At 41.6% G+C, this 27,392-nt stretch overlaps 1 protein-coding gene across 3 annotated transcripts; it reads left to right on the plus strand.

Moving 5' to 3' along the window:
• Nucleotides 1-27,392, plus strand: LOC132517148 (protocadherin beta-15-like). 3 transcript variants are annotated; one of them, XM_060143796.1, is made up of 3 exons: nt 1-2,395; nt 16,733-16,793; nt 26,370-27,392. In XM_060143796.1, the coding sequence occupies exons 1-3, from the start codon at nt 137-139 to the stop codon at nt 26,399-26,401; spliced, it is 2,352 nt and encodes a 783-aa protein (XP_059999779.1). In that variant the 5' UTR covers nt 1-136; the 3' UTR covers nt 26,402-27,392. The 3 variants fall into 3 exon arrangements, with proteins under 3 accessions (XP_059999779.1, XP_059999778.1, XP_059999777.1); XM_060143795.1 differs by lacking the exons at nt 16,733-16,793; nt 26,370-27,392 and adding an exon at nt 15,419-15,436 and having other exon boundaries at nt 1-2,518; XM_060143794.1 differs by lacking the exons at nt 16,733-16,793; nt 26,370-27,392 and adding an exon at nt 3,301-6,133 and having other exon boundaries at nt 1-2,513.

Below are 27,392 nucleotides of genomic sequence, written 5' to 3' on the forward strand. Positions count from 1 at the left end.
CAAAAACTCCAGGGAATGCTGCTCGCCGACATTTCTGGACAGGTTACCCACTGGGAGATTCACCACTGTCTCAGTCCCATTGCTACCTAAGATAGAGCTGGCCCCTGTTCCTGGAAAGGCGTTTGTGGGAGTAAAGATGGAGGCCGGAGGGGAGCGCTTTCCTAAACAAAGGCAAGTCCTGATTCTCTTTCTCTTGCTGGGAGTGGCTCTAGCAGGCTGGGAATCCCGTCGCTATTTCGTGATGGAGGAAACTGAGAGCGGCTCCTTTGTGGCCAATCTTGCTAAGGACCTGGGGCTGGGAGTGGAGGAGCTAGCTGCGCGAGAAGCCCGGGTGGTCTCCGAGGACAACGAACCCTGGCTGCAGCTTGATCTACAGACTGGGGAGTTGATATTAAGTGAGAAACTGGACCGGGAAGAGATGTGCGGCCCCACAGATCCATGTGTAATGCATTTCCAAGTGTTACTGAAAAAACCACTGGGAGTATTTCGAGCTGAGCTACTGGTGAGAGACATAAACGATCATTCTCCTGAGTTTCCTGAAAGAGAAATGACGCTGAAAATCCTAGAGACTAGCCCTCCTGGGACCGTGTTTCCTCTGAAAACAGCCCAGGATTTGGACGTGGGCAACAACAACATCCAAAACTACAATATCAGTCACAACTCTTACTTCCATGTTTCCACCCGCAACTGGGGGGACGGCAGGAAATACCCAGAGCTGGTGCTGGACAAAGAGCTGGATCGCGAAGAGCAGGCCGAGCTCAGATTAACCCTCACAGCGCTGGATGGCGGCTCTCCGCCCAGGTCTGGCACCGCCCAGGTCCGAATCTTGGTCTTGGACGTTAATGACAACGCCCCTGAGTTTGCACAGACGCACTACCAGGTGCAGGTCCCAGAGAACAGCCCTGTAGGCACCCTAGTTGTCAAGGTCTCAGCTAGGGATTTGGACACTGGAACAAACGGAGAGATATCATATTCCCTTTTTGATAGTTCTCAAGAGATAAGCACAACTTTTGAGCTAAGCAGCATTTCAGGAGAAGTTCGACTAATTAAAAAACTAGATTTTGAGACAATATCCTCATATGAGCTGTATATAGATGCGTCTGATGGTGGGGGACTTTCTGGAAAATGCTCTGTCTCCATTGAGGTGATGGATGTTAATGATAACTCCCCAGAACTAACTATTTCATCACTTACCAACCCCATTCCTGAAAATTCCCCCGAGACAGAAGTGGCCCTGTTTAGGATTCGAGACCGAGATTCAGGGGACAACGGAAGGATGACTTGCTCCATCCAGGATGATCTCCCCTTCCTCCTGAAACCATCTGCAGAGAACTTCTACACCCTAGTAACAAATGGGGCGCTGGACAGAGAGAGTAAAGCCCAATATAATATCACTATCACCGTCACAGATATGGGGACACCGAGACTGAAAACCGAGCACAACATAACCGTGCTGGTGTCCGACGTCAACGACAACGCCCCCGCCTTCACCCAGACCTCCTACACCCTGTCCGTCCGCGAGAACAACAGCCCCGCCCTGCACATCGGCAGCGTCCGCGCCACAGACAGAGACGCGGGCGCCAACGCCCAGGTCACCTACTCGCTGCTGCCGCCCCTCGACGCGCACGTGCCCCTGGCCTCCCTGGTGTCCATCAACCCGGACAACGGCCACCTGTTCGCCCTGAGGTCCCTGGACTACGAGGCCCTGCGGGCGTTCGAGTTCCGCGTGGGCGCCGCCGACCGCGGCTCGCCCGCGCTCAGCAGCCAGGCGCTGGTGCGCGTGCTCGTGGCGGACGACAACGACAACGCGCCCTTCGTGCTGTACCCGCTGCAGAACGCCTCGGCGCCCTGCACCGAGCTGGTGCCCAGGGCGGCCGAGGCGGGCTACCTGGTGACCAAGGTGGTGGCGGTGGACGGCGACTCGGGCCAGAACGCCTGGCTGTCGTACCAGCTGCTCAAGGCCACGGAGCCCGGGCTGTTCGGCGTGTGGGCGCACAACGGCGAGGTGCGCACGGCCCGGCTGCTGAGCGAGCGCGACGCGGCCAAGCACAGGCTGCTGGTGCTGGTCAAGGACAACGGCGAGCCGCCGCTCTCGGCCAGCGTCACGCTGCACGTGCTGCTGGTGGACGGCTTCTCGCAGCCCTACCTGCCGGCCCCGGAAGCGGAAGCGGCGGACGCGGCCCCGGCCGCCCCGCTCACCGTCTACCTGGTGGTGGCCTTGGCGTCGGTGTCGTCGCTCTTCGTCTTCTCGGTGCTGCTGTTCGTCGCGGTGCGGCTGTGCAGGAGGGACGGGGGGGCCTCGGTGAATCGCTGCTCGGTGCCCGAGGGCCACTTTCCGGGCCACCTGGTGGACGTCAGCGGCACGGGGACCCTGTCCCAGAGCTACCAGTACGAGGTGTGTCTGACGGGAGGCTCTGGGAGTAATGAGTTCAAATTCTTGAAGCCTGTCTTCCCCAATATTCTGGAATCGGACCTTGGGAGGAAGTCAGAAAGAAGTTCAACCTTCCAGAATAGTTAGGTATCTAAAACTTCCCCAATGCAAACATTAGTTTTGTCTCCTACACCTTTCCCTTTTCTAACCTAGTAGTAATCTTTAATGCTACTTGTTTTTCTTCTTTTCTGGTTTTTCTTAGTAATACTACTCATTGTTTTGTTGGCCTGTTTGTCCTATAATTATTTTTACAACTATTGTTAGTAAAAGTTTTATATCAGGAAATTTCATATTTCTGATTAAACTTTTAGTATTTATTTCTAAATGATAATATGAAAGTTAGCCTCTCAGAATAAAAGTAATTCTAAGTTTAAAAGTACATTTCTCACTATATGACACTACATAAAAATGTCTGATCCCTTTTTATCATACTTCATTTTTTAATTACTGGAAGTTTTTTAAGTTTTTATTATTTACACAGTTAGACTTGTCTATAACCCATCTTCTGTTTGGAGTGGAATCAATTTATATTTACTTATGTCCAATTTCTTCCAAGCTCTGTTTGGATTTTTGTTTTACCAATAGGCAGCAATATGTATAATTTCATGCTATTTATTTCAAAAATCACACTTGTAATCATTGGACTTTCACTCTGAAACATTGCATATGTTATCTCATGCAAGTATATATTTATCATCTATTCTTTCTCATCTAAATTAATGTTGAAAATACTTGTAAGTTCTTCCTTATATCTAACTGAAGTTGTGATCCTGTTAAAGAGTTTACTGATACCAGGTTGACTATGTTTAAGGAGTTCTTTAGACGTGACCAAGTAATGCATTGCCTGCAATTGTCCCTTGCTATTGTAGATGAATTCTCAAGTGAGCTCCAAATTCTGGGCCTAGAGGAGCTTTTGATGACACAGCATCCCAATATCTGCTTGCCTTTGGATGATGACATTGTTCTGGTTAATAGGGAATTTGAAAGAAAATGCATTGTAGAATTAATATTACTTAACCAAAGAAAGCTTAGTAAAGGATATGTTGGTGAGGGAGTTGAATGATTTGAAGAAATAATCAGCTCTGTTGTCAGGACTCCTCTATCTCCAGGAGCCTCATAAGTGGATACTATAGAATGGTGTGGTTGACAGAGTAATGGCCCCTAAAGACATCCACATCCTAATCCCTGGAACCTGTGAATATTCTGTGTTGTATTGCAAAAGGAAATTAAGGTTCAGAGGAAGTAAGGTTGCTAATCAGTTAGTCTTAAAATAGGGAGAATATCCTAGATGATCTGGATGGGCCTGATTCAGTCAGTTGAAAGGCCTTAGAGCAGAGCTGAGTCTTCCCTGAGATGAAGAAAGGCTGACTGTGGGCAGCAGCTTCTTATGCCCCAGACTTCCAGCCTGCTCTTTCTAATTGCCTGCTCTACAGATTTTGGACTTGCCTAGCCAGCTCACCCAACCAAGTAAGTCACTTCCTTGCAATAAATCTCTTAATATATATCTCCTGCTGGTTCTGTTTCTCTGGTTGAACCCTGACTGATACAGATGTTGGTACCTGGAAGTGGAGTGCTGCTGTAACAAATAACTAAAAATATGGAAATTGCTTTGGAATTGAGTGGCAGGCATAGGCTGGAAGAATTTTGAAGCGCATGATGGAAAAAGCCTAGATTGCTTTGGACAGACTGTTAGTTGAAATACAGATGTTAATAACTCTACTAGCGAAGACTCAGAGGGAAGTAAGGAGTATGGTGGAGAAAACATATATTGCCTTATAGATTACCTAAATCAAAACCTTAGGAGACTTGGTAGTAATATGGATGTTCCCTGGTGCACAGTGGTTAAGACTCCGCCTGCCAATGCAGGGGACAGGGGTTCAAGCCCTGGTCCAGAAAGATCCCACATGCCGCGGGGCAACTAAGCCCGTGTGCCACAACTACTGAGCCTGCGCTCTAGAGCCCTCGAGCCACAACTACTGAAGCCTGGGTGCCTAGAGCCCGTGCTCTGCAACAAGAGAAGCCACCGCAGCAAGAAGCCCACGCACTCTGTGCACCGCAACGAAGTGTAGTCCCTGCTCGCCGTAACTAGAGAAAGCCCATGCACAGCAACAAAGACCCAACACAGCCAAAAATAAATAAATAAATAATTTTTTTTAAAAAAAGTTTAAAGTCACTGCTGATGAGGGCTCAGAAAAAATGAGGAAAATGTTATTGGAAACTGGAGGAAATAGAATCCTTGCTACATAGTGGCTGAAAACTTAGCTGAATTGTGTCCTGCAGTGGAAATGTGGGAGGAAAAGGACTTGTAAGCAATGAACTTGGATATTTAGCTGAGGAGATTTGGGCTGAGGAGGCATGGGTTGAAAATACAGCGTGGTTTCTTCTTGCTGCTTATAGTAAAATGTGAGAAGAATGAAATAGATTGAGGGAAGGACTGTTAAGCAAAAAGGAACCAGAATATGATGACTTGAGAAATGCTCAGCCTATTCAGATTGTAAAAGATGCTAAAATTAGGAAAGTGTGTTCTGGAGAGAAAGCCAATGATGTCACAGGTGTACAATATTTGTACTAGGCATACACATTGAGATGATACTATAATGAGATGTGATCTTTGAGGACCTTAAATATATTTTTTATGTGGGATGGATGTGAATCTTTGGGGACAAGAGGGTGGACTGTGGTAGGGAGAATAATGGCCCCACAAAGTATCTATGTCCTAATCTCTGGAACCTGTGAATATCTTATGTTATGTGGCAAAGGGGAATTAAAGTTGCAGATAGAATTAAGGTTGATAATCAGCTAACCTTATAAGGAGATTACCCTAGGTTATCCAAATGGGTCCAGTGTAGTCACAAGAGCCTTGAATAAGAAGTGGAAGTGGGAAACAGAAAAGTCAGTATCAGAGTGATGTTCTGTGAAAAAGACTGAACCAGCCATTACTGAGTTTGAAGATAGAAGGGAGCCAAAAATGAGGGAATGCAGACAGCCTCTAGAAGCTAGAAAAGGCAAGAAAATGTATTCTCCCTTAAAGACTCCAGAAAGGAATATAGTTCTACCTTAACTTTAGCCCAGTTTAACTTCTGACCTCCAGAACGGTAAGATAATTTTGTGTTGTTAAGCCACTAAGTTTATGGTAATTTGTTACAGCAGCTATAAGACATGAATACAAATGGCTACCAACAAAGCCATTTCCAAGCCCATTTTTCTTTTCCTTCCCCTACTCTAGTCCAAAATATTCATATTCCCATAATCTCTTGCAGGTAGGAGTGTCATATAACTTTGTTATTGCTACTGATGTAAAAGTATAATTGGGAATTGGGATTAAGGGAAATATTTTTGAAAGGGGTAATCTGAGGTGGCATGTTCCTTAGGACTTTGCCCATTTTCCTTTTTCTTAACTGGCATGGGTACTGATGAGTAAGCCTTGAGTTGAAGCAGCCAACTTGCAACCATGAGATGAATACCATAGAACAAAGATTATATACTAAGTATGATAAGATGGAAAGCCCTTGAATTTCTTACAACATTGTCAAGCTGCTGCAACACCTCTGTGCTACCTTCTCCCAGGCTTTATGTTGCACTTTATAAATAAACCCCTATGTGATTAAACAACTGTAGTCAGGTTTTCTGTTGATTACAGACAAATGCATTCCAAGCTGACACATCTCTCCTCCTCGTGAGTAAGGTTGATTTACACAGTTGTCTGACCTATGTCCTATGTTGTCTGTTTAAGATGTATGAGATGTTTGTCAGAAAAATAGTTTTACCTTCCCTTAGGTGTTATCAAGGGACAGTACTCTGAGTTACTATGGCTGACTTTATATCTTTATTCAGTCATTTCTCAATTTGACTAATATAAACATACCATACATACAATTTGACTAATATAAACATACCATACATACAAACATACAATTTGACTAATAGCAACATTTGGGTTGCTACCTAGTTGGTAGCAACCCAAAAAGTTGAGTTTTGGAAAATAGAATGAGAAAGTGACCTGATAAATGCCAGCTATACTATTAACCTGCATCAGTGGTGTCCTTACAAGATGACTGGAAGTTTAGAACACTTGTTTCCCTCTCCGGCAGGGAAGTGGCACAGCCAAAAATTTTACTTAGTAAAATAAATTGACTAAATATGAGTCCTGAAAATCTTCATAAGAAGATCAGCAGTCTGCATGTTTTGGTAGAATATGCCTGATGGAAGGATCAGAAATTCCTAACAGCATTTTCAGTACACAGAGATGTGTGTTTTGAGGCCTCAGTGTGTCAGGAGCCATTACTCCTTTCCTGTCTTACTTTACAAATATTGGTAAAGTGTAGAATTTAAAGGCATCTCCAAAGTCTTCCTACTTATGTCTTTCTTGGACTGATCTGGAATACCTTGAAAAGAGCATTCCTTCCAGGTTATCAGCATAATCATGAAAAATCAATAAAAATCTATCATGTTACATGATGGAATTGCCTCAAGAAGTTTTAGAACTCCTTAGCTTCACCCAGAGTATTTGTGTATTTGTGTATGTTTGTATATGTGTACATTTGAGTGTGTGTGTATGTGTGTGTCTAGGGGAGTAGCTTTAGTAGATGGTAGAGGTGCATCTCTGGTATATATGCAGAGATATATACCAGATTAACAATGCTTTTCCATAGCTTTTCCACACTGTAAAGATATTTTTCCCTTTAGTGCATAAGTGTATGTCATAAAATTGCCATTACTGGGACTTCCCTGGTGGCGCAGTGGTTAAGAATCCACCTGCCAATGCAGGGGACACTGGTTCGATCCCTCGTTCGGGAAGATCCCACATGCCACAGAGCAACTAAGCCCATGTGCCACAACTACTGAGCCTGCACTCCAGGGCTCGCGTGCCGCAACTACTGAGCTTGTGCTCTAGGGCCCGTATGCTGCAACTACTGAAGCCTGCATGCCTGGAGCCCATGCTCCACAACAAGAGAGAAGCCACCGCGATCAGAAGCCCACACACTGCAACGAAGAGTAGCCCCCACTCGCCACAACTATAGAAAGCCCACGCGCAGCAACGAAGACCCAGCGCAGCCAAAAAAAATAATAAAATTTTAAAAAATAAAAATTTGCATGGAAAAAGGAAATGTGATCTTAAAAATTAAAAAATAAAATTGCTGGGCTTCCCTGGTGGTGCAGTGGTTGAGAGTCCGCCTGCCGATGCAGGGGACATGGGTTCGTGCCCCAGTCCGGGAAGATCCCACATGCCGCGGAGCGGCTGGGCCCGTGAGCCATGGCTGCTGAGCCTGCACGTCCAGAGCCTGTGCTCCACAAAAGGTGAGGCCACAACAGTGAGAGGCCCACGTACCGCAAAAAAAAATAAAAAATAAATAAATAAAATGAAAATAAATAAAATTGCCATTACTAACATATCCTAAAATAGATTATATTTGCAAAGTGAAGGATGTTTCTCTTTGTAAATTTAACAGTGCCAGAATTATTGGATCTAGAAGCTTAGTAGCCCTCTTGGCCTTGAAGGAGCAGCCCAGGGGAGGGAAGTGTAGACCAGACTTGGTCCTTTTTTCCCCAGTGGGCTCAGGAAACAATAAAGTTGATATCAGGATGTGTCAGGGCTGGAATTAGGGTGAGGCCAAGTTCTGCAAGTGTAGGGTTGGATCCTGTCTTTATTTAAAATATTAATATTTTGTTATCATGAATTATTTCATTAAGTTTGACTTTTTAGAATATTGCATTAAGTAGTATCTATCTTTACTACTAAGTTTTTGGGTGACCCATTAATTTTGCTTCTGAGACGCTTGCCTTACCCTAGTTCTGGTCCTTTTGGTAGTTTCCATCTTGCCAGTTCAAATGGCCATCATAGCAGTAGTTTTGGTAGTCACAGCTGAAATCTGAGTGGTGAGATCTGAATCAAGTCCATCTCCATTCTGAATATGAGCTAGCAGCAGCAACAGTAGAAGAATACAAAGATCCAAGGAGATCTGACAAACTGGAGTCCTGCAGACTGGGAACGGAAGAGTACCTGTATGGCTGTGATTCATCAGGCAAACTGTTCATATGTTTTTCTTCCAGGTGGCATGCAGCAGTGTGAAAAATGTTATCTATTGGGGGATAAAATTTGCAACTTCATTGTTGAGAGTTTTTGCGTCTATGTTCATGAGGGATATTTGTCTCTCTGTATTTTTTCATGTTATCCCCTTGTCAGGTTTAGTTTCAGGATTATATTGGTTTCATAAAATGAGTTGACGATTGTTTATTCCACCTCTCTTTTATGAAAGAGGTTGTGTAAGATATTTATTATTTCTTCTTTATGTATTTGATAGAATTTACCAGAAGCCGTGTGTGGCTACCGTTCTCTTTGTGGGGAAATTTTGAATTGCAAATTGAACTTATTAAATAGATATGCTGCAATTCCAGTTTTCTATTTCCTCTTGTGTCATTTGGTAATTTGTGTTTTTTAAACAATTTGTCCATTTTACCCAAGATGTTAATACACTGGCATGAAGTTATTTATAATATTCCTTTATTATCTTTTCAATATATTTAGGATCTGTAGTGGTACCCCTCTTTCCTTCTAGTTATTGGTAAACATGTTTTCTCTCCTTTTGCCTTTATCAGTATTGCAGTGAGTATGTCAATTTTATTAATCTTTCTTTTTTTAAACCAACCTTGTCTTTGTTATTTTCCTATTACTTTCTGTTTTCTGGTTCATTGATTTCCACTCATAGGTTTTTATTTCTTTTCTTATACCTACTTCAGGTTTAGTTTTCTATTCTTTTTCTAGTTTCTCTGAAAGCTTAGATCATTGACTCTTTTCTAATACAGATTAAAATATATAAATATATAATTTAAAGATAAATTTCTTTCTATGCATTAATTGAGCTGCATTTCATGAATTTTGATACATTGTGATTTTATTACCATTAAGTTTGGCTTTATTTACAGTTTCCCTGTTGATTTCTTCTTTGATCTATTGCTTAACTAGAAGTATTGCTTAATTTCTAAATATCCAGGGATATTATTTTTGATATCCAAAATAATTCTGTTTTGGTCTGAGAACTTACTCTGTACAATTTCAATCCTTTGAAATGTATTGAGTTTTGCTGTTTTGTTGTTGTTATCTAACATATGGGTTACCTTGATAAGTTTTGCATGTGTACTTGAAGGAAATGCGTATTCTACAGTTGTGGTGTGTAGTGTTCTGTAAATATCAATTAAGCCAAATTGCTTTGATAATGTTGTTTAAATATTCTTTATCCTTACCACATTTTCCTACATGTTCTATCAATTACTGAGAGAAAAATATTAATTCTTCAACTATAACTGTGTATTTGTCTGTTTCTTCTTTCAGTTCTAGCATTTTTTTAAACCTCGTATTGTGAAGCTCTGTTGTTAGATGTGCACATCAGTAGGATTATTTTATCTTCTTGTTGAATTGACATTAAGCACTATGAAACATCCCTTTTAGTTTCTAGTGATACTTTAAATCCGATATTAATAGAGTCATCCATATTTCTTATGCTTGGGGTTTGTATAATATATCTGTTTTCATCCTGTCTTTATATTTTAAGTTCATCTTTGGTAAACTACATAGAGTTGGATCTTTTTTTTTTCTCCAGTATTATCATTTCTGCCTTGTAATGGGAGAGTGCATTCTATTTATGTTTAATATAATTATTTGTATAATTGTGTCTATTGAATTTTTTAATTCACACTCTCTGTTTTCACTCCTTTTTTTTTGTTTTCTGTTTTCTTTTGGCTTAATTCTGTATCTTTTGGTATTCCATTTTATGTCCTAAATTGACTTTTTACCTGTAACATTTTGGGAGGTATTTCCTCTATGAATAAGAATATACAGCCTTTACTTATCATGGTCTACCTTAACTTAGTATTATACTACTTCATCTACAATGTGAAAAGCTTCCTATTATGTAATTATCATCCTTTTTGCCATGACACAGATCAGTTTCAGACACAGGAGAGATATTTAAGAATTCTTATGGTGGAGAATCTCTGTGAATAAAATCGAATTGGAAAATATTTCAGAAAGACGTTAATATCTACTATGTGGAAGGCATTTCATACTGGAGAGAACTATAATGAGAGTAATCAATATGGAAAAGCCTTCAGCCTGTTTCTTAATTTGCACTTAAATGTGCACAAGAGAACTCATACTGAAGAGAAATCCTGTGAATTCACTAGCTGTGTGACAGCCTTCATTAATCATTCACTTGTTAAGACACACTGGACACAACTCTAACAGTGTAAGAAATGTAGAGAACTCTTCAGCTATTCTTTGTATCTTAGGGCTCATGTGAAAATTCACACTGGAGAAGAATACTGTGAATATATAAAATGTAGGAATGCTTCTGTTCATTCTTCATGCATTGCTATACATGTAAGAATTCACAGTGGAGATAGGCTTCATATTTATATAATGCGAAAAAGCGTTCCATTTCTTTCATCTCTAAGAAAATGTGAAAACTCTCATTGGAGAAAAATTCTATGAAGGTAAAAAATGTGGAAAAATCTTCAATTGTCTCTCATCCTTTAGTTGCAAATGTGAGAACTCATATTGAAAATATACCCAATGAATGTAAAAGAATGTGAGAAAGTTTTTATTTCTTCTACATCCCTTAAAGTACCCATAAGAACTCGAATTGGAGAGAAGCATTATGAATGTAAGGAATGTGGGAAAACCTTCACTTATTCTTCAAAGATTACTCTACAAATGAGAAAACACCAGATATGAGCTCTACACATGTAAGGAATGCACAGTTCCCTTCCTCTTTTAGTAACCACATGAGTACAAATATTGGAGAGAGGCCCTATAATTGTAAACAATGTGACAAGTCCTTCTTTTAGTCTTCACATTTTACTGTACATGTGATAACACAAATTGGAGAGAAACACTGTGAATATATGAAATGCAGGAATGCCTTTGGCTGTTCCTCATCACTTAGGAAACTTGTAAGAACTCACACTGAAAAGAAATCCTATTAGTATTTGAAGTGTAGGACAATCTTGTATCTAATTCTTTCAAAGCTGTGTGAAAATTCACATTAGAGAGAAACCATATAAGTGTAATAAGTGTGGGAAAGTATAATTCCTAACACTTTAGGGCATATATGAGAACACACACTGAAGAGAGACCATATAAATGTAGAGAATGTGGGAAAACCTTCAGGTCTTTCTCATTCTTTGTGAGAACTCATACTGGGAGATAGGAATTTGAAGAATGTGGAAAATCCTTTAGTTTTCCCTAATACTCCAAAAACATATGAAAACTCACATTGGAGAGAAACCCAATGAATGTAATCAATGTGGGAAAACCTTCAGATGCATCTCTTCTTTGTTAGGCATAAGGAAAGCAATAACAGAGGAGAAATGTTTCAAATGTTATAAATACAGAATTGCTTTATCAGTGTGTCTCTCATCTTTGAAGTGATCCCCTAGCTCATATTTTATAGTTTTCATTTTCTAATATAAACCTCTATGGCAATAACTTGCTCCCAGTACTCTTTCAGCTATTTCACACAACTTTCAAAATGTATTATTTTCATTGTGGTTCACCTATGTATATTGTCTCATTTCCATTGTGAAATCTCAGACTGAAATAAAGTGTATTTTTTAATATGCAAGTAAGTGTATTTGAAATTAGCTTTGTTATTGTTTCTAATTAATTTCCACTATATGCAATGCACGTGGTCCTCGGGATATTGACTTTGGTACTTGTTGGGATTTTCTTTCTGGCCTACTGTGGCAGACACTGGGATTTGCCTACCTGGTAGCTATTCTACCCTTCTTCCTTACCATGAAAACTTAGAAATTTTCAGGTTATTGACCTTAACTGTTGAGAAGTGTATCTTCAGCATTTTTGTGGCTAGTGTAGTATATAACAATTGTTTTGGTTAATAAGTAGTTGATATACATAAAAAATGTTCAAAATTATCAAAAAAAGATGGTTTCATCAGACTCAGTAATTTAACCTTTTGTACTTTGCTCCTCCTTTAAGTTGGACACAACAATTCAAGTTGAAAAGAGAGAACTTGGAACCATGAGGGTGAAAGTTAGGGGTAATGATGGTTGTGCTGGATTATGTTATATGAAGCTTAGAATTACATTGTCTAGAATCCTCTTGCTGTATGGTTAGAATTAGACAAAAGAGGAAGCTACATGAGATTTGAAATGCAAAAATGAAGAAGCCATTAATCTCAAAATGATGTGGAAGTAGCCGATTGACAGATCCAGAACTTTTCAGAAGTTCCAAACTTCAAGCTTATCTTCCTGACTACTGTCTTTGCAGAATAACATCAACCCTGAGCCAATCACAAGCACTTTAGTCACCTCAGAGGTAGCAGTTTCCACAAACATCTCCATGAGCTCACCCTTCATGGTCCTACTTTGGTGGATAGATGTGCACAGCTGTTTGAATTTCCTTGAAAACTCAAAACTGTCCATTCATACCACTGTTTCAGAATATTGTGTTTAGAGACTTTCTCCAATCCTCTGATTACCTCTTCTCCTCACTTTTGAAAGGTCTAATTTCTATAGTGAGCACATAGTTCTCCTAATACTTCCAGTGACTCTGTTTTTCCTGAGTCATAACATGTTGCAGCAAAAGAAAACAAACAAATGAGTAAGTTTGCTCCCCTATTGCAATTGTTGAGTGGCCATACTGTCCTTGTGTTGCCTATTTCTAGACTCTCCCAGGAGAGAAATAAGCCCCTTGCTGATTTGTGGGAATTTTATGTTAGTCAAAACGGAATGAAATTCCTAAATGATAAACATAGTATTGTTAAATTAAAACTATCAATGTAATTCACCATATTAACAAAATAAAGAACATATATATGATCATCTCAATAAATGCATAGAAAATCTTTGAAAAATTCAAAATGCATTTTGTGAAAACTTTCAACACACTAGAGGATGGGAACATCCTCATTGTGGTTTAAAAAAAAACCTACTAAAATCCTAAATCTAACATCATACTTACTGGTAAAATATTGAATGCTTCCCCATAATATTAGAGACAAAGCCAGAAAGTTCTCACTCCTTCTGTTCAACATTATAATGGAAGATCTAGTCAATGTAAAAAGCCAGGAAAATAAATAAAAGGCACAGATATTTAAAATATTTGTCTTTATTTACAGATGACCTAATTGTATATGTTGAAAATCCTAAAGAACCTACAAGAAAACTACTAGGACTAATGAGTAGATTTAGCAAGGTTGCAGAATATAAGACTAATATATAAAAATAAATTATGTTTATATATAATCGCAAGTAACAAATGGAAAATAAAAGTTTAACGCTACCATTTATAATAGCATCAAAAAGATACATTAGGAATAGATTTAACTAAAGATGTGCAAGACTTTCACACTGAAACTTATAAAACATTGCAAACAGAAATTGAGAAGATTTAAATAAATGGAGAAATATGCCATGTTCATGGATTGAAGACTCAAAACTTTTAAGATGTTCACAGTTACCAAAATGATCTCTAGAGAAATGGAACTCCAATCAAAATCCAAGTAGGCTGTTTTGTGGAAATTGGCAAGTGACAAGCAAATATATATATATATATTTTTCAAGACATCTTGTATAGTTGCAATAATCAAGACAGTGAAGTATTGGCAAAAGGATCAATAAATAAACTAAATAAAAGAAATAATCAAGTTTTTTCTTTTTAGTATCATTACATATTCATGGCATCTATGGACTTAACTTGTTTTAATCAAGTATACATTTCTGGTCCATTTTTGCAAGTAACTTATCACAACTTGGCCAGCAGGAGACTCCTCAAACTGGCTGCTGTGGACTTTTGACCCAACCTATGATTTTGAAAGCATCCTTGCTTTCTGGAAATAACAAGAGGTCACAAAATTATTCTATATTCTGCTGATCCAGACATGTATCCAACTATTCTTAAAAAGAGCTTTGCTTTTTTTCCCATTGAATAAAGGTATTAGAGAATAAAATCTTGGGATCCTGGAAAGCTGGAAGATTGGGTACAAGGAGTAATGGATTAGAAGCATGATGAATATATGGGAGTAAACACAAAGTGTGAAGACCTATATGTGATAAGTATATGTTAATAAGTTAATGTGATAAGTATATGTTAATAAGTTAATGGCCACCAGAGGGCATTCCACCAAGAAAGAGTCACTAAACATTGGAATAGACAAAATTATTGATCCTTTTGACATCAGACAGACTCTTTCATCAGCCAAACCACTGCTGGCATGATGAGCAGATGAACAAAGAGGCCACAGTGGCAAAGATAAAAGCTATTCAAGCACCTCACTTACCAAGGTTGATTTAGGTGCTTCCACATCCAAATTTCCAATATGCCAGCAATAGAGACAAACACTAAGCCCTTTACTTTATATGGCAGGAATGGCTTCAGTTAACATTGCTCTCAATGACCTGCTTGGGGAATTTGTGCTTCCCTTTTCTGAAACTCTGGGCTCTGCAGAGTTAGAAGTCCTTGTCCTTAAAGGGAAACATTTCCACCAGGGGATATTGCATGATTCCCGCTATACTATAAGCTAAAGCTATATCCTCAATCCTTTCGGTTCCGTATGACCAGTGTCCAGCAGACAAGAGAGGAGACACCAGCTTGACAGGGGAAACTGACCCTGATCATCAGGAGGAAGTAGGGCTGCTGTGACACACAGGGTTCAAGGAAAAATATGTTTGGCACATAGTTGACCCACTTGAGTGCCTCCTGGTACACACTAGCCCAGTTATTTTGGTAATTGTATATATGCAACAATCCCATATTGAAAGGGCTTGATGACAAGGACTAATATCTCTTGGGGATGAACGTCTGGATTATACCACCAGATAAACCACCAAGACCAGCAGACATGCTAGTGAAGGTGAAAAGAAACCTAGAATGGATAGTAGAGAAGGGAGACAATGATTATCAGTTCTAACCCTGAAACCAGTTTCAGTGGTAGAGACTATAGGTCATCCCATTAAACTTTCTCTTCTAAGTTTCCCCCAGGAAGAGAAGACCAGCAGAACCATGAAGGAGCTGCTCCCCAAATATGTGTGAAGAAAAGGATCTGAGAGGCACAGAAGGTGGACTATAAGGACATGGACATGCACCACTCAAATTCCCTTTCCATGGAAGTCTTGATTCTGGGAATGCCAGGAGTGTTATCAGTAGGCATCCTTCAGCTGTCACACCCTTTTCAGGGCAGCCCACATCCAATGACTGATCAATGTGGAAATATAAAGACCTAGCCATTTCAGCTAGCTCAGCACAACTCTAAAGGGACATTTTAGCTTCAGAGTTCCCCACTTCTCTCTTTGCTGAATCCTGCCTCTGTCAGCTCTCCCCATGAATGTTAATCTCAAAGAACTCCCTAGAAAATACCCTACTTTAACTCAATCTCAGAGTCTGCTTCTTAGAGATCCCAACTCAGTAACACAGCTCCTGGCTTGCTATTGGACCACGGTAGAGACTGAACCCCTGACTGTGGGACACAAAGTGAACATGTGATCTGAGGTGTCTATAATTTACCTGATTTATCAAACCATAAAATTGTAGCATGTGTAGCAGCACTCCATCTTCAAGTGGAAGTAGTAATACAAGATCATACGTGAGCAGGTCTGGAGAGCATAAATATGTTTCATAAGTGGACGGTTTATACTGGCAATACACCTACTGCTCCTGCATTACCACCTCTCTTTCAACCTATATCTATGGCCTTATTGGTAATTGGATATATGCAACAATCCCATATTGAAAAGGCTTGATGACAAGGGCTCATATCTATTGCGGATGAACGTCTGTATTATACCACCAGATAAGCCACCAAAACCAGCAGACATGCTAGTGAAGGTGAAAAGAAACCTAGAATAGTTAGTAGAGAAGGGAATGATCAGCTCATTCCCTGTGATCAGATCACTAAAGAGGGAAAATTTGAGCCTAATTTTAAAATATTTCCTCACAGAACTCTGACACAAACCATAAGGAGACTAGTAATGTATTACATCCCACAGGACTGGCTCGGAAGGGCAGAAGAGAAAGGAACTCCTCATGCTAGGAAAGACCTTTATGGGTTTGTTTTTTGCTTTTTGTTTTTTAATTGAAGTATAGTTGACTTACAATATCATTTTACTTTCAGAAGTACAACATAGTGATTCAATATTTTTATAGATTATATTCCATATAAAGTTATTATAAAGTATTGGCTAAATTCCCTCTACTGTACATTATATCTTTGTATCTTATTTATCTTATATTTAGTACTTTGTACTATTTAATCCCCTTCACCTATCTTGCCTCTCTTCCCTTGATAGGAAAGAACCTTGAGTGGTACATCTGACTGTTCACTTTTCTTGGAAAGAAAGATGGCCCGAGGTATGTATTTGCATTTGTATTAGTTTTCTAGGGCTGCCATAACAGAGTACCACAAACTGGGTGGCTTAAATAATAGAAATTCATTGTCTCACAGTTTTTGAGGCTAGAGGTCTGAAATCAAGGTGTTAGTAGGGTGGGTTCTTTGTGAAGGCTGAGAGGGAGAATCTGCTCCATTTCTGTTTCCTTGGATGTGGATGCCATCTTCTCCCTTCTCTTCACATGGTCTTCCCTCTATGCGTGTCTGTCTCTGTGTTTAAATTTCCCCTTTTTATAAGGACATCAACCATCCCGGATTAGGACCCATCCTAATGACCTTGTTTTAACTTGATTACCTCTGTTAAGACCCTATCTCCAAATGAAGTTACATTCTGAGGTACTGGGGTTTAGGATGCCGATATATCTTTTTCAACAAGGACATAATTCAGTCCATAACAGCACTTATTCATGAGTGGTGGCTAATGGTTTGGCCTATATGCCATGGGGTAAAAGGGAATAAGATTAGAGGGTTGGTAACAAGAAAGTCTGGGTATCATCTCTTGCTCTGAGCCTCTTCCGAGGTGTTAATGTAATATTGAATTTCCCTCATTACATAACCCATTTTTCATTCCTTTACCAATAGCTACTATTTTTTCTTCTTTCCATTTTATCCCAAACTTTTCTACCTTTGGAAGGGACATTAGGTTCAGCCAGTATGCTGGTGTAGATTGCAGACCACAGTACTACTCTAGCAAGTGCTTCTTCCTCTGTCCACTCTGTTCCCATAGAGTAAGGTACATAGATGCAGAACTAGTGGGCTATCTTTACCACCAGGCAATATAGTGGCATTCACTGTTAATCCCAATTTTGCCAGATGGTGTGAAGGTACATCCTGCCCCATTAGGCCCTTGGGAATTCTGACATAAGGTTAAAAACATAGTTATAGTTCCTTGCTTAGGAATCCATTCATGTTTCCTGTCCTTGTAATTGCAGCCCTGTCCTATGACCAATGCAACAAGTAGGAGAAAAAAAAAGATGAGGTTATATGAAGAAGGAAGTATACCAGCACCTTCCCCAACCCTTCTGCCCCAGATCCACCAGGAAAACAAGAGAAATTTATTCAGTGAGGACACTCTTTTAGCCCCCCTCTTGTTGAGTGTGAGCACATTCCCATGAATATGTGTAAACCAGCCCTTCGTGCTTTTATCTCCTCCTGTTTTAGACAATCAATGTTTTAATTGCCTGTTCCAATTCTCTATCAGAATATTACTCTGAGGAGGATATCTCTCTGCCCATTGTTGGACATTATGGGCTGTAAAGTGAGGTCATTGGTCTGAAGAAATGATAGTTAGCTATACAAATTGGTGCAATATCCTCCTCTTCCAATTCTCTCACAATATTCTGAGCATTTGCATTTACCACCAGGTAAGCGAAGTCCAGACCAGAATCAGTGTCTATTCCTATCACGACCCATTTGTAGCCCCATAGGGCTACCAGTAACAGCCAGCTGTGCTCAAGGGCTTTCCCGCCAGGAAGTTGGTCACACAGCTATCTGCAGTCTCTGTGTATTTTGTTGGCAGATAAAACATTTTGTGCCTCAGAGGGTACAAGAGGAATATGTTTAGATTCAGCCCATCTCTGCCTTGCTGCAAACCCTCAACCTCATGGACCCAGTTGGCCACCTGAAGCAAACACACAGGTATATCTTCTTGTCGATTCCAATCATTTTGGCCACTGTGCATGAGTCAGTAAAAAGCCAAACATAGTGGCTTTTTTCCACTGTTCAATCCTTCCATCACTGCTGAGGAAACAGCATGCAATTCAGCCCACCAAGCTGATTTGTTTTTACCTCCTTCCATCAGAGTGATGGCCTTCCAAACAGGATGTTGTCTATTCACCTTGGAATCTACAAACCAAGCAGCTCTGTCAGCCAGGCAAGGGCTCTTTATAGGGCTTTATGGGAAGTGTTTGTGTCTTTTTTTACTCCAAGGGAGTAAACACCCCTCGAGTGGAAATTCTCTTGTCCAAAGTCCCAGTAGTCATCACTGGGAAGCACTCACAGGCTCTAGCCATAAGCCCTAGTATATGCCCCACATAGGGCTATTGCACAGAGAATTTGTCCCCACCAGCACTCCAGCTTCCATTCTACACTGTATGGCTCAGGCAATCTTACTGGTTCCCATTTAGCATGTCCAATTAATATTGCTTGAAAGGTGGATTTACATACCTCCTGTTTGACAATACTAGGTAGGGGAAATGTTCCGCAGTCAGATTCAGTGTCTATCTCCCAAATACAATCTGGTAAAAAAGACACAAGCACTTCACATAAAGCCTGTTCTTTTTTTTTTTTTTAACATCTTTATTGGAGTATAATTGCTTTACAATGGTGTGTTAGTTTCTGCTTTATAACAAAGTGAATCAGCTATACATATACATATGTTCTCATATCTCTTCCCTCTTGAGTCTCCCTCCCTCCCACCCTCCCTATCCCACCCCTCCAGGTGGTCACAAACCACCAAGCTGATCTCCCTGTGCTATGCGGCTGCTTCCCACTAGCTATCTATTTTACATTTGGTAGTGTATATATGTCCATGCCACTCTCTCACTTTGTCACAGCTTCCCCTTCCCCTTCCCCATATCCTCAAGTCCATTCTCTAGTAAGTTCAAACATACCGATTCTCCTACAAACTTTTACTGTAATTCCAACAACTCATATGTTCCTAACTGTAGCCTCTATTAGGACTTCATCCACAGGTTTGTTCTTTTTTTAATAGAACTTTATTGGAGTATAATTGCTTCACAATATCGTGTTAGTTTCTGTTGCACAACAAAGTGAATCAGCCATATGCGTACACATGTCCCCATATCCCCTCCCTCTTAAGCCTCCCTCCCATCCTCCCTATCCCACACCTCCTCCCTCCCATCCTCCCTATCCCACCCCTCTAGGTCATCGCAAAGCACCAAGCCGATCTCCCTGTGCTATGCTGCTGCTTCCCACCAGACAACTATTTTACATTTGGTAGTGTGTAGCATCCACAGGTTTTGATTTTACAATACTAGGTAGGCGAAGTGTTCCCTTGCCCTTCGTAATATGCATTCCCATAAAACATTCAGGAAAAGTTGACACACTTCTTTTTTTAAAAATTTATTTATTTTTTATTTTATTTTTGGCTGCATTGGGCCTTCATTGCTGCACGCGGGCTTTCTCCAGTTGCGGCGAGCGGGGGCTACTTTTCGTTGCGGTGCGCGGGTTTCTCATTGTGGTGGTTTCTCGTTGAGGAGCACGGGCTCTAGGCATGCGGGCTTCAGTAGTTGTGGATCGCGGGCTCCAGAGCGCAGGCTCAGTAGTTGCGGTGCACGGGCTTAGTTGCTCCGCAGCATGTGGGATCTTCCCTGACCAGGGCTTGAACCCGTGTCCCCTGCATTGGCAGGCGGATTCTTAACCACTGTGCCACCAAGAAAGCCCCACACTTCTTTACATAATTCTAACTTTCATAATCCTATCAACCATTACCTTTTTTAGGTAATCTTAATCTAATCTAATCTTAATCTAATTGGGTTTCACCAATGGGCTTTGGTACCACAGTTGAGTCCTGGAAACTTCTCTTCTCCAGCCCCTGACCATTTTACCCACTCCAGTGCAAAAGTCTTTGGCTACCCAGTGAGGGGTTGAGCCAAGTGACCCTGGCCCTTTCGTCAGTCTTTACCTTATAAATCGGCCTGCCCACTCTCCCATGCAATTTCCAGTCAGGTTTCTCATTGTAATGTCTGCCTTCTGACTTTTAAAATTTCTCCAAACAGGGGTAAATAGAGTGGACTCTCTCAACTTTAATGTTGAGAGATCAAAGGGGGGGAGTGGGTTCCTTTGGCCCACACAACCTTAGGTAGTGCTGTATTAAAACTTTGTTTTAACCCAATCAATGTCCATTTTATTCACTCCATTTTTAAAATAACCATCTAAGGATTTCTACTCTTCTGGAATGAGTCCTGTGACTCCCCTTTCTGTTTTCTCTTTGTTTTGCTCCTATTGATATTCACTTAATTCATCTTATTCCTTTTTTAAAAATATGTATTTATTTACCTATTTATTATTTATTTATTTATTTGGCCACGCCAGGTCTTAGTTGCAGCAGGTGGGATCTTCGTTGTGGCATACGGAATCTAGTTCCCTGACCAGGGATCGAACCCAGGCACCCTGCATTCGGAGCGCGGGGTCTTAACCAGTGGATCACCAGGGAAGTCTCTCATCTTATTCCTTAATAACTGTTTTAAAATTTCTACCTCCTTGGGAAGAGTCCTGTGACTTCCCCCTTGGCCTCTCCCCATTCTCTAGTTAATTAACTTAATGTTTTTATTAGCATCTATAAGACCCAGTGAGGGGAAACTAAGAGCAAATTTGATGTTTCCTGAACTTTTTTTTTTTTAATTTATTTTTGGCTGCGTTGGGTCTTTGTTGCTGCGTACGGACTCTCTAGTTGTGGCGTGTCGGGGCTACTCTTCGTTGGGGTGCACGGGCTTCTCATTGTGGTGGCTTCTTTTGTTGCAGAGCACGGGCTCTAGGCGTGTGGGCTTCAGTAGTTGTGGCTCACGGGCTCTAGAGCCCAGGCTCAGTAGTTGTGATGCACAGGCTTAGTTGCTCCACAGCATGTGGGATCTTCCCGGACCAGGGCTTGAACCCGTGTCCCCTGCATTAGCAGGCAGATTCTTAACCACTGCACCACCAGGGAAGCCCTGAACGCTTTTTTGATTTGGCAACAATAGGATTATATGGGATGCCCATGTGAAGGGGCCCCTTTAACCTCAGAATTACCATGACCTGGGTAACAGGTATATTCAGCGGGTGAATATCCTACTCATCATAAAGCCAGTACCACATGGTTTGCATATGAAGCATATCAGCTATTTCATCTGAAGTTTTCCACTTGGCATTCATAGAGGAAGACAAACACTTCAGGGTAAACAGACCTTGCAGTGGCTTTTATCTGGTCCATCAGGCTGGCTGTTCCCTCAGGAATAACCTCTTGTGTATCTGACTCACATATAGTCATCTGTGATTGTTCCATAGTGAGCTGTGGGCCCTGTATCAACCCAAACATGCTCTTCCACTCTGCAGCACTCAAAACCAAAGACACAGCCCCCACATTAGTTATGATTCATTTCAGTAAAGGTTCTTCAGGAAGCTGATGATACTGATCTACAAAATGAAACAATTCCTTCACACCATAACCCTGGCTTCAGGAGTTTCTTGGTTTTGTCCTCTCCCCCTCCCACCCCCCCCATGTTGATTACCTTCTTTGTGACCAGAGATCTTAGAGGCCTTTCTGTTGTCCCTGCACATTTTTTACCTTGGGGGCAGCTTTGAGGCTAGTGGCCCAAGCTCAGACTCACTGAAATCTGAGTTTGGACCAGCATCAAGGTCTAACCCAGCATTCTCTTTTACTTTTAGTTTAGCTATTACAGATAACAATAACCAAGGGATTGTATGTTTAGCATCCTTCTTATTATTTTGCACTTCCTTATACACCCAGTGATTCCATTCCCCAGGATTTGGATTCCACTGGTAACTTTTACCTTTAGTAACTGACTACAGCGAGCTGCTGCTCCATACCATGGGTGACCATGTGGCCCAGGAATCAGAGGTTCTTCATCCCCTGCCCTTTCATCCTTTCTCTTCCCAGACCACGTGTTTCCATGAGCCAGGGCTAATCTAGCAAATCCCACGTCACTGACGTCAACTCTTTTGTGTTTTGAGCACCCAATTTCAATGTGAGGAGAGGGGGTTTTCTTCCACACCCCCAACAAGCAATGCTCTGACACCAGCTGGGTATCCTACAAGTCAACTCAGTTCTGACACTATCTCCCCTGAGATGGCACCTGATTCCACAAGTTGAGAACTCAGTCCCACAAGACTCCCCCCGCAACCCCAACTGCAGATGCCAATTGCGAGCCCATGTTGTTACCTGTGCTTCTGACCAACTGGCTACGGATTGGAGGGTCCCAAGATTCCCTTCTCAGACTCCAAACACCAGTGGCAAGCCCAGGTTGCTGTACTGCTGTACCTGTACTTCTGACCGACTGACTGTAAATCAGAGGTTCCCACAAAGCTTGGGTTTGATTAATTTGCTAGAGTGGCGCAGAACTCAGAGAAACATTTTACTTACTAAATTACCAGTTTATTATAAAAGGGTATAACTCAGGAAGAGCCAGATGGAAGAGATGCATAGTGCAGGGTATGGAGAAAGGGGCACAGAGCTCCCATGCCCTCCTAATGTGCCACTCTCCCCAAATATCCATGTGTTCACCAACTGAGAAGCTCTCTGAACCCTGTCCTTTTGGGTTTTCCTGGAGGCTTCATTACATAGGCATGGTTGATTAAATCATTGGTCATTGGTGATTAAACTTAATCTCCAGTCCCTCTCCCCTCCCCAGATGTCAGGGGAAGGACTGAAAGTTCTAACCCTCTAATAACATGTTTGGTTCTCCTGGCAACCAGCATCCCATCCTTAGGTGCTCTTCCAAAAGTCACCTCATTAACATAACATAACAAGAGACACCTTTATTGCTCTCTTCACTTCACTTAGGAAATTCCAAGGGTTTTAAGAGCCGTATCAGAAACCGAGGATGAAGATCAAATATATATTTCCTATTATAAATCACAGTATCACACTGGGTGAGAGATATGTTTACGGAACTCTCCAGAATGGAGTACAGAGTATGTAGATATATGTGCCTCATATGAATGCTCACTAAATGTTCAACATTGCAGTTGTGAATATTAATACTGAAATTGAAAAGAAGGTCAATTATGTGGCTTTTTACTTTAAAAACATTACATAATGCTTACTATGTGCCAGGCATAGTTCTATCCATAAGATATCAAATAGCCCTTTCCCCAGCTATACCAGTATTTGCTGCTAAATGAACATGAAAATCTTAAAGCCCTTGACTCTCTGACTCCTCCAGGCCAACATAAGCAGACTTTTACTACTTGCCAGAGGAAAGCACTATCCCCTTTCCTGGAAATCATACAACAAACTTAGGAGGCAGGTGCTTTACAAAGTGACACTTGTTCTTCTCCACATCTGTCCCTCTAATCCACATTCCTTTTAGGCTATAACCTATGGAAAAGTATACTCGCCATTCTGGGGGAGATAACTTTCACAGAAAGAATTGCAAGGCCTGACCAATACATACCAGCAGGATACAGGGAAAATGTGAGAGTGGATTTTGAGGGTATTGGACCAGGGTACAGAATATAAGCCTAGATTTGGTAGAATTAAATGACATGGAGAACTTGCCCATGACTTGGGATTTAAGCTTCTGGCAAGGATACCTGGACCAGATCCTAATACTTTGGCCAGAAAGGTCAAAGGCTTTTTGAAGATTAGACACAATTAATGGCTAATAAATGTAGTAGAGATATGAACTACCCTTGGACATAGTATGGAGGAGAATATCAGAAGGCTCGGAGAGGTGGGAATGTTAGAATGGGTTTACTGTATAAACCCTGAGAACCCGACAATTATGTTCCCTAAGATGGCCCAGAAGTGAGGCTTCTAGTGAGGAAAAGACTGACATTTTTGTAAAGCTCAGTGGGTAACCATCCCCTATAGACAAGGGTTTGTGGTATTGATGCTGGCAAAGAACTGAGCTCTCTGGCATGAATGAGGATAATGAGATTTCAGAATAACAGAGACCAAATGGCTTCACATAATTAGTGGCAAAGTAGATTTAACTACTGCGGCAGCAGCAAGACCATCATGGCAACCAAGGTGTTTTTACACATAGGGATTGTGGCTATGCCTAATAAACCATGGTGTTCCTGGGAGTGAGAAAGATAGACAGCCAAATAAAATGTTGCTTGACTTGTTTAATAAAGATATTTGAGAGCTGGTATACAGCTACTGCAATGGACAATTGCAGTCCCTCACCCTGTTTTTAGATATGTCAGATCACATACCAGAGCCTGTTAGAAGGGGAAGATGACCCTCCTTAAGGAAGGGCAATGCCACTGCAGCTAAAGACTCTAAGTGTTCCTTCTATCCTTTCCTAAAGAGATCTGCAGCTGTTTGCCTGGGTAACTGCACTTGGGAAAGTGGATTATCCAGACTTCTCAAGGAAGGTGAAATATAGTTCCTGAGCAGACTCTGATAAGAGGTGACCTAAAACACCATAATGGTCCTTCAGTTATAATGCAGGATTATAGAGATGAAGAGATGAATGGAATTTAGGCCCAAATCCATCTCTGAGTGGGTCCAAAGCATCCAGACCTACCATGTGAGTATTTCCTGGGTCCCTGAGTGTATAATTGGGATAGATATACTCATCACCTGGAAGAAGCCTGTGCAGAAAAGAATTAATGTAGCAGGCTTAATACTCTATCCTTACAAGGCCCTGCTTGCAAGGTTGGCCCTTGGCTGTTATCTGGGAACTTGGATTTGGGGAGCATTTCCACTGTCCCCTACCACCGGCTTTCTTGGCATTCTGAACTCACAGATCCTAATCGCCTAGATCTGACTCTAAGGGAAAATCTGATACTATCTTCTAAGCACCATTTCAGTTATAGCATGAGCTGTGCTAAACTGAAAGCAGCCACAGGCTCCATAAAGGGAACACAGATGCTGTGCCTGTTACAGATTTAGGAAACCCCTTTGTGGGGCCTTAAACAGAGAAAACATGGATGCTGGCTGGACCATCTGGACCACTTACAGATGCCCACAGGAAAGTCTTATTTACCGATGGGGCCATCTGTAATTGAGGTGCTGACTGGCTCTATATATCTTTTTTTTTTCTTTCTTTTCTCTTTTTTTTTTTGCGGTATGCGGGCCTCTCACTGTTGTGGCCTCTCCCGCTGCGGAGCACAGGCTCCGGACGCGCAGGCTCATGGGCCCAGCCGCTCTGCGGCATGTGGGATCTTCCCATACCGGGGCACAAACCCGTGTCCCCTGCATCGGCAGGCGGACTCTCAACCACTGCGCCACCAGGGAAGCCCTGGCTCTTTGTTTCTGATAGAGATATACAGAGAATGGTTGCAGTTCTAATTTGTGAGTACTGTGGAAAGCTGCAAGTTGGGGGAAGGCACATCACAGCAACTATGACCCCCTCCACCCACTCCTGACAGATCAGACTCTGGACCCCCAATGGGGTATGTTCCACTGCTATTGACTTGTGTTCAGATTTCTAGATTGGTTGCAATTTGCATCAATGAACTGATAGTGTGACTCTATTTCCCTCACCTTTTACCTAGTACACACATCTTATTAAGGCAATTTGACTGTTAAATGCAACCATCCCCAGAAAGAGATTGATCTGTGTAAATCCATTTTGAAAACCTTTGAAAATTCAGGATATCATCATGATAAATTCCTTAACATGATATGACTTTATGGTAAAAATTATATAAAAAATTGTTTCTGTGAAAATGCTTTTGTCTTGCATATGACCCTTTCAGACAAAAGATCTGGGTAAGAGGAGAGGATGACTAAAAAAATATAAAGTCATAATTGCTGAATGGGACACATTGATTTTTTAACACTGAAGAAAACACAGCCCGGAGAGGCACAGAGAGTGGGGAGGACATTAACAATGTTTGTTTTTCAGAACTCTTCCTGGAAGCTTCCCTCTCTTCTTGAAGGAAAACTCCCCATGCTGCTTTTCCAAGCTGCTGTGAGCATTCTGGATTCAAATGGACTGCTAAGCCCACAATCACACCTGACAGTGCTGACTATGAGGCAGCAGAGAATGGCTCCAGCTCCTGCACTTTCCATGCAGAACACTTCCAGATGCTGTCCATGCCTGTGAGGTGGAAAAGGTGATGTCATGCACAAGCAAAACTGTTTGGAACCAACTGCCTTGGGAAGCCCCTTTGAAACCAAAAACTGAACTGAATTATTTGGACTGAACTGAGAATCCTGGAGCAGGAGGCCCCATGGTTAGAGGCCATCTTGAAGTCTCTGTTAACCAGTACTGCCTAACTAACGTATGTCCTGCTTGGGGTGCCCTAACTATGTAAACTCTCTGTTTCCAGAGGTACTACATGTGCCCTCTGGGACTGTATTTCTTCCATGTGTACCCTGCTATCATGACACTGCCTCAGCCCTACAAGGCATTTGTGTCAGCTTCAACTTCCTAGCCAGAGTTGTGCTGTGCCTGACTTGATGCCTTGGGTCAGGTGAAAAGGTTACAACAAAAACTTAAACAGGAAGATACCTGGCTTTCTAAGGTAGGCCTTTACGGTTAGTGGGATTTGTTTAACTGGCCAAATCTAGGACCCATGGAGGGCATAACTGAGGCCAATATTGTATGTTGGTCTCACCCTGCTACATGGGGTCCTACTGATGATAATCTTGTTGTGAAGACACCTTGGCCAAGGGCCAAGGGGATGGGCTGTGCAGGAAAGAGTTACCATAGCAGGCCTGAGACTCCTATCCTTAGAAAGCCCTGCTTGCAAGGTTGGCCCTTTGTTGGCATCTGGGACTTGGATTTGGAGACTGTCCCCAGCGTTTCATAACTGATAAAGGCCATTTACTGTGCCTAAACTGTATATACAAACAATGTAGTTTATGCTAGACAGGGGATGCCCATGTGTCCAGCACCCAATAAAACCCCTGGATTTCAGGTAAG

The sequence above is a fragment of the Lagenorhynchus albirostris genome, chromosome 3, assembly GCF_949774975.1.
Source record: "Lagenorhynchus albirostris chromosome 3, mLagAlb1.1, whole genome shotgun sequence".
NCBI classification, from domain to species: Eukaryota; Metazoa; Chordata; class Mammalia; order Artiodactyla; family Delphinidae; genus Lagenorhynchus; species Lagenorhynchus albirostris.

Bases quoted from the DNA above. Each gene is read 5' to 3' on its own strand.
- LOC132517148 (XM_060143794.1), top strand. From the start codon at position 137: ATGGAGGCCGGAGGGGAGCGCTTTCCTAAACAAAGGCAAGTCCTGATT. The intron at 2,514-3,300 runs GTTAGGTATCTA...TTGCTATTGTAG, and splicing joins AAGTTCAACCTTCCAGAATA to ATGAATTCTCAAGTGAGCTC.